At 40.2% G+C, this 7,678-nt stretch overlaps 1 protein-coding gene across 1 annotated transcript in view; it reads right to left on the bottom strand.

Moving 5' to 3' along the window:
• Nucleotides 1–1,708: 1,708 nt before the first annotated feature.
• LOC116438280 overlaps nt 1,709–7,678 on the bottom strand; it is a 43,884-nt gene continuing 37,914 nt past the window's right edge. The window contains exon 6 of the mRNA XM_032097113.1: nt 1,709–2,689. Coding sequence (XP_031953004.1) covers nt 2,526–2,689 — 164 coding nt within the window. The 3' untranslated portion in view covers nt 1,709–2,525. The remainder of the gene's footprint in view (nt 2,690–7,678) is intronic.

Raw genomic sequence — 7,678 nt, 5'->3', positions numbered from 1 at the left:
ACAGCTCTTTTTAAATTTCTGTTGCTTTTCCTACATAATGATGATTCCATTTAGGGACATCTATAGAAACACTGACATATTGAAAGTACTTTTGGAAAACAGGAGACCTAGAAGAGACATTTTGCAAGGCACACCAATCCGCCAAATGTATGAAAATGAAATGTGAAAGAGTAAACATTTTTAAACCGATTTTAAATAGTTTTGAAGTCAGTGGAGCATGCTGCAAAAATCAGCCTTCTAGTTTTATAAGAAGTGTGCAGTTCTCCATCACCTCCACCCTGACTTGCACAGAGCATGGATCAGTCTTTCCTTGAATGAAGTCAAATTAGAAGTTGCACACCAAGACTGCACCTAAGGCACTTCTGCCCCAAATCAGTCCAGGAGATCAGAGAGAAAGTCCAAAGCAAAAACTCCACCATCCTGAAATGTGCATATTGTGTATGTGGGTCCTTGACATTAGCTATTTCATTTTGCAGAACTCCTCTTGGATCAGTAGAAGCAGTCCACACCATCTTATAATGCAAATATGGTTTATTGCAACCTATTCTGTTATTCTGGAAGTTGAGAGGATAAACTGAGCAGTGCAGGAGCAATCCTTAGCAGCTGCTATCCATGTGGAAAAATACAGATAGCTCCCCATCTGATATTACTACTACCATTTACTAGAGAAGCATCTAGAGGCCCTTGATAGGGATTAGGCCACTATAATAGGCACTACTTGGACTTAATAAAGTAGCCCCTGCCTCAAATAATGAAGAGAAAATATATACTGAGGTACAGCCTATTTGTAAAAGGAGCAAGACAGAGATTACTGCTGTGGTTATACACTTCTACAGACCAGGCATAAATGGGGTCACAAGTGAAAAATTCCTTTGGTGTCATTCTCACCCAGATTCATGTTCACCACTAAACTGCAAATAATCTGGCAGAGTTAGCTGATCTCAGCTGAAGCCAGCCCTGAAAATGCAAAAATGCTAGAGGTCAGGAGCCAGGTGGGATGGAAAACTGGGCAGGGAAACCTCCTCCAGCCTCCCTCTGCCAGCTGCTGTTTCTGAAAGCCTCTGCCAGGAGACCTATGCCTTTCTAAGCTCTAAATCCACCCCTGACAGCTACTGAATATCTTTGATTTGTATGAATAAATTTCAAAATGTCCTGTGATTACAGCTTCATAACATTCCGGAAGCAGATGGCAGGCACAGATGACACTGACAGTAGTTGTAAGTGTAAATAGGAGATGGCAGAGAGGAGTGAGGAGAGACCATGTTTAGTGTAGGAAAACCATGAAAGAAAAAGAGCTATTACTTTGAAGATGCATCCAAATAATGAAAGCAGGTAGAGAGGATTCAATTGCCACTAGGAGAGAAATACAGAGCTCTGCTTCTTGAACTAGCACAGTGTGTGCTTAAATGTCTTACTAAACAGAGAAGAGAGGGACAGAGAGAAAGACATTGAAATATTCAACTGCCCTTGACCATTAGGAATGAAACTCTGCTCTCCTAGGAAATAAACAGCTGTATACATTTTGGAAAGTAACACTCAGCACCTGGATAAACACACAATAAATCCCAGCTCCTTCCTTACTTCTGGACCAGGTGATAAAGTTCACTAGTCTGAGATAAAGCTCTTTTCTAAATCATCTCAGAATACAAAGTATTTATCTGCCAATCCCACCAAAGTTTTAAAAATCATTATACGCTCGCTGCAAACCTTGAGGTGATGTTTACTTTTATTAAGATGCAAGTGGGAATGTGAAACCATCCATGGTACTAAATGAAGTTCTTAAAATGTCTCTTCAGAATACTTTGACTCTCACTCCAGGCAGCAAGAAGAGATTATTTCCTTCCTTCTCCAATACAAAGAATTAAGTAATAGAGAGGAAATCTCCTGGAAGATACTCAGTGTATCTTTCTCTTCTCCTCACCACCTCCCCTTCACAGATGTTTTTTTTAAACATAGCATACATCAAAGTAAAAACTGACATGCATTTCCCTGAAGCTCTCCTACAGTTTTTTGATTTTGGAAATTTCATTTTCTACCTTATGATGATTATATGAGTGAGGATAAAATGCTTGCTTGGGGATTCATCTTACACAGAGATGTAATAAACATTGTAACTTTGCACTGCAATGGAACAAATTCTTTTGTAGATGGGCAGGAAGGGACTGTGAGGATTAAATTATATCTGATCACTTGAATATGGATAAAGATGCTATATGATGAGTATATTGACGAGTGGAAAAAGAAAGAGGAGAAAAGAGGGATTGGTGACCTAGCCAGTGAAGTACTCACTGCAGTCCACCAGGTTTCTCAGTCCCATTGAGCTGCAGCTGTCTATTTGCACACACACATACAGAGTCCCAATTATTAATAAATAATTCATGATATTTTTCAGTTTTTCCTCAGTTAATTGCCAAGTGTGAGTCAGCATGAAGACTGAGTTACATCTACCTTGTACCAAAAAGTTTGTTCTTCCAGGTGCACAAAACAAGACAGAGATAATTTTAGCCATACCATGCTGTGCTGGATTACTTGTTTGCCTTTTCTCCTTGTGGGATGCTGTCGTTCAAAGGGGACACCACTGAGGCTGATAAATTCACCTTACTTCCAGCTTCTAAGTAGGAAAAAATAGCTTTGTGTTGCCCTGATTTTCCTTTCATGAAGTTTATAAAATTCCAAAGTGCATCCATACCTAAAAAAGAGAAGGCCATCTGCTCAACACCTCTGTTTTACACATGCTTGCACACCAATCTCTGAAAGAAAGATCCTGCTCAAGTTTGTCTATCAACAACATCCAGTGCTTTGTCTTTCTTTTAAAAGCATCTTTTTAATTACTTTAGTGTCCTGACATGCAGTATGTCTTGACATACCCTCAGTGCATGAATAGCCTTCCTCTGCCTCATCAGAGTGGGGAGGAATTAATCCCAGATATGCTGTGGCAGAGCCTGGTGGAGTGCACAGTGAGGTCTGGGAAGTTGCTGTGACCGGGACACTCCTCTCCTAGTGTGGGCTGCGGCTGGGACCAGGACACTCCTTTCCTGTGCAGAGCCACTCATCCTCCTCTGTCATGCTCTTTGCTTGCTCTGGCTTGCCTATTGGCCCAGTTAGATAACAAAAACATCACTAGGCCACTGACAGTGCAGGCAGCAGACATCTGGAGTGTGGTTCCTCTATACTCCAAGTGTGCTGAAGATCAGAGCAGATCAATTCCTGAGAGCAGAGAGCAAACTTAAGGGCGGTGTAGAGCAAGGCTAGGCAGCATGGTATCATGCAAAAGTAAGCTTGGTAAGGTTCTCTTTCAAGGTCGTGTGCAGTAGGATTCATGACAGGCTCTTTCTTAGTACCAGGAGCTGGCATTGATGCCGAGCTCTGAAGTGTGCATTCAGCTAGATTCACTGCCGTATGTCTGATGGGCATCTGTGTAGGCATTATCTAGGTAACATGGGGACAATTATTGGTTAGCTTCCCACCTGGCCCATTTCACACGACTCATGATCTTTTGGGAATTTAGTGACACTACCTGAGCGTCTTTGCAGTAGATATGTGGCACTTACACAGTATAGGCTTGTTGGTCTGCAAGACTGGATCCCCTCAATGTGCTGTTTATCTTGGCTGATGGCCACTGCAACCTATGCTTTGGCACTGTGGGTGACCCCTCTTGGCATTTTGCCAGTATCTTTGAAGGACTTAGGTTACAGTGGATTGATTTTATTTCAGCAGTTTATACACAGGCATTGACCTTTGACTGCTGGGTCCCAACAGCTTTGTTCATCCAGCATTTAGACTCACATCATGACAGTAACAGTTGAAAGACTTTTCTTCCAGCTATGCCTACAAATAAATAGCAATATCTAAAGAAGACAAGAGCACACCAAGAAAACTTGAATCAACCCCAAATGCAGTCAAGTCTTTCACATAGCAAAACCTACTTTCATCAGAGATGAAGACAGCCTTACCTTGTGAAAGAGCTTTGTTTCACCTCCACCAGCTTCTCTAGCATACCCAGTCACATCTTGACAGTGGTGGGAAGAAAGAGATAAAGCCCATTTCAAAATGGATGTATTTGTATGATTTTAGCAGCTACAGAGCAAGCAAATTTAACAAAGTGTCACATGTGGCCCTGCTGTAATGTTGGGAAAACACTGTCCAGACTGTCAGAGCCAAGGGTTTATTTGAATGTGAATCATCCCCTTTATCAACTCCCACGGGGATTGCAGTATCAACTTGCAAAAATTGGCAATGTCACCTACGCTGATTATTCCAGGATATTGGCACTGAGGTGTCTACTTGGACAGTAGACACACAGATAAAGTGAAACAGTTTTTAAAGAGAAAAGGAGATTGCTTCTGGGTGACCCAAGAGCTGTTCATTGCATTTTAGAGAAAGTATTGAGTGTACTGAACCTTTGGCACACAGAGGCTTAGGTTGCTTCTGAAATGCCATAGTTCAGTTCAATTTGTCTTGGAAATAAGAGGTTATAATTTTATTTCAAAATAATTGGACTGCAACTGCTGTTCAGGAGCTGTTTTACATGCAGCTCAGTTGTCTTTCACACAGCTGAGCTGTCCATGGGTAAGGAATGGGATGGTTAGCTACAGGAGGTCATCTTATTAGCCCTCCCAAGAATAAATTCTATTGACACAAGTTGCCCTTCGCTTACACACATTTAGATTTTCAACATCCTTATTTGAGTTAGGAGTATGATTTTCCTACAGTACAAATACTGTGTAAATGTCTTTCCATAGCATATAGACTGATAGCTAATTGGGCTAATTAGCTTAGTAAAGGTCTGCCTTTTTGTGGCCTAACAAAGCCTTATGAACAGAACTCTCCAAGCACAAACATGGCCAGGGGCCAGGCAGTCCTGAGGAGTGGTGTCAGCTTAACACTTAAGGGAATCCAGACCTCAATCTAGTTATTGTATCTCCATTTCCTGTTACACTGACCTCTGCATCTCTTTAAAGGTGTGGAAAGACTTTCAAGAGTTTTTAATTCAGCCAACATAAATGTTGTAATGTCCTCAACTGCCTCCTTCTTTTCTTTTAATGACAGCTTCATCTGTGACCTCTAAAGCTCCTCCTTGGTTTTCACAATTGCATTTGTGCTCTTTCCCTAAGATTTTATTTGCAGCCTGTTGTGAGTAAATGTGGGGAGAAGAAGAGAAATAAACTGCACAAGTTAATCCTCTGGCTTTTTCATCCGACCTCAATGTGTGTCTCCTCTACCTAAGTGCAGCAGCCTGGATTTCTCATGGTTTATTTCAGGTATCTATGCTAGCCTTCTATTCATACATAAATCAACTTCACTGATGTAGCGTTAGAACTTATGTATTGGGGTTACCAGGAGAGTGTAGCTCAAAAACTTTTATGTTCCAAAAGCAGTAAAACTTCCAATATTAAATTCCCACAGTATACTGCCTAGCTGAAAGGCAAAAATCTCATGCTGGTTAGTCTAATTGTCCACTAATAACAGACACATCCCCTCTACTATGACATACTACTAGAGTTATGATGGAAATTGTCTAAAAAGGCCTCTTCCTCTCGATTTTCTCTCTTTGCCACAGTAGAACAGCAGTACCACTATCTTTTTTTTTCCATGTACACCGTACACCTTGTATAAGGCAACAGTAGACTAAGAGAAAGGGAAATAATGACTAGCTATTTTGTGTTTCATTCACTAGAAGAGTATTGCATCGAAAGTAGAATGGAAACTGTTATTTGAAATTTTATCTTTCTCAGGAATAAATGAATAAATAAGACAACTTTTGAATGATAAGAAGATGGCAGGTGGTTCACCATAGAAATATTTTGCTGTCTATCAAAACTGCATCCAGAGTCTTTATTCAAAATTGTGAACTATTAGGGCTCCATCTAAGACATCAAATAATGTTTCTGCTTGTCAGCAAGATGAATCATACAATGTGTCCTTCCTACTCTCAAGCACATTATAGGCTACCATATGCATATAAGCACACACCCGTGTGCTTCGGACTGCTTGGTTTAGATTAATTTCTTAATTTTCCAATTTCAACAGAATGCCAACTCAGTCTATTTTACCATGTTTTCTGGTGGCACCATGTATCATATAATTTTATGATGGAAGGAGTTTTTACCCATAATAATGGGCTTGTGAGGTTTTCAGCTGCCCTTCCTATGTAGTGCTCCTGTGTCTAATACCCAGAATTTCATCACAAGGTTTTACATCAAGATAAGAAAACCACAAAGATCTGGTCTAAGCGGAGTTAAGATCGCCCATTTTTTGCCAATTCCTAGGCAGACCAAACCTTAGCTTTGAACTAAATCACTTGAATAGCATAAGTATATTCTAAAAAACAGGTTGATAAAATGAGTATATTAACATATTCTGAATACAGATATGTGATTTTTGTGTTCTGTTATTTTGAGCCCCACAAAGCCAAAACTACATTAAAAACATATTGAATGGAAATCATGCAAATGCAAATCAATAACAGAGCCCTGATCTATTTATATAGAGATCCAAGTTAATACTAAAAAAGATGGGAATCAATCATTAAGGATATTTTGCAGTGTCACTATCTGTCTTATCACAAGCTCTTGTTGGGGTCACTGCTAGCAAATCCCTTAAAACACACTCTTTATACCCATGAAGCCATGCCAACAAATTAACAGCCCTGAAGCATGGTCCTTTCAGGAATTCTCTTTGGGCTGTGCAGCTGCCCACAATTGACAACATGGACCATGGGAAAATAGAGAATGTTCTCAGCTTCTTCATTTGAAAGTGAGCTGTACTCTGGAAAACCAAAAAAGGAACAATTCACTTCAGACATCTGTCTGTGAAGAAAAATTTAGTGCCAGCATCTGAAAAATGTCTGATTGAAGCCATGCTGAAATTGGTTTTGAAGGAAAAGTGACAGTAATTAAAAAAAACCAAAAAGGGCCAGAGATGTCATTTTCTTGTTCCTTTCATGATAGGAACTTCCACACCCTTTTATTTCAAATTCAGAAGAAATCACCTCCTGGGCTGCAGGTTATTCCCTCTGCCACACTCCTCCTAAAATGGCATGGACTCACAGGGACACTCTACACAAACATCCTTTGTAGAAGTTTTCAAAACACTTTCACTGTTTTGGGTCCCTTCCAACTCACCATAACCTATAATTCTCTGATTAACATCTAGGCAAGGTGGCTTCATCCGCACATGGTTCCTGCAATAAGTAAATAATCACAAATGCGTTCAATGCTAATGTGTTCTTTATGAATTAAGTCCTTATCTGTCATTGTGAGTGTGAATGATACTGTTTACAGTGATGGAAGAGAAAGAAGCCCTTACCACGAACATTTTTGCCACCTGACTCTCATTTGCCTGCAACATTAACAAAGTCTCAACAGCTCACCCAGGTAGCTGGCATAGGGAAGGGCACTCAGCATGCTCATTGCTATGCAAAGCATGATGAACAGTGATGGTCATCACCAGTTTGGCAATTATTTCTCCATTTTGTCATTTCAATATGCCTCTGAGGTTGCACAGAAAGCTCTGTGTCTCAGCCATATTTATGGGTATTCTCAGCTGCTTGCAGTTATTGTGCAGCTCTGATTAATACTTCCTTCTCTGTGACACAGAAGGAGCTGCATTCTAATACCATCCTCATTTTTTTCTACCAGATCCCATACTTTTGCATAAAAAATTCCCAACTTATAAA

This window comes from Corvus moneduloides, chromosome Z (assembly GCF_009650955.1).
Source record: "Corvus moneduloides isolate bCorMon1 chromosome Z, bCorMon1.pri, whole genome shotgun sequence".
Lineage (NCBI taxonomy): Eukaryota > Metazoa > Chordata > Aves > Passeriformes > Corvidae > Corvus > Corvus moneduloides.
This window is presented reverse-complemented; position numbering and strand designations above follow the sequence as displayed.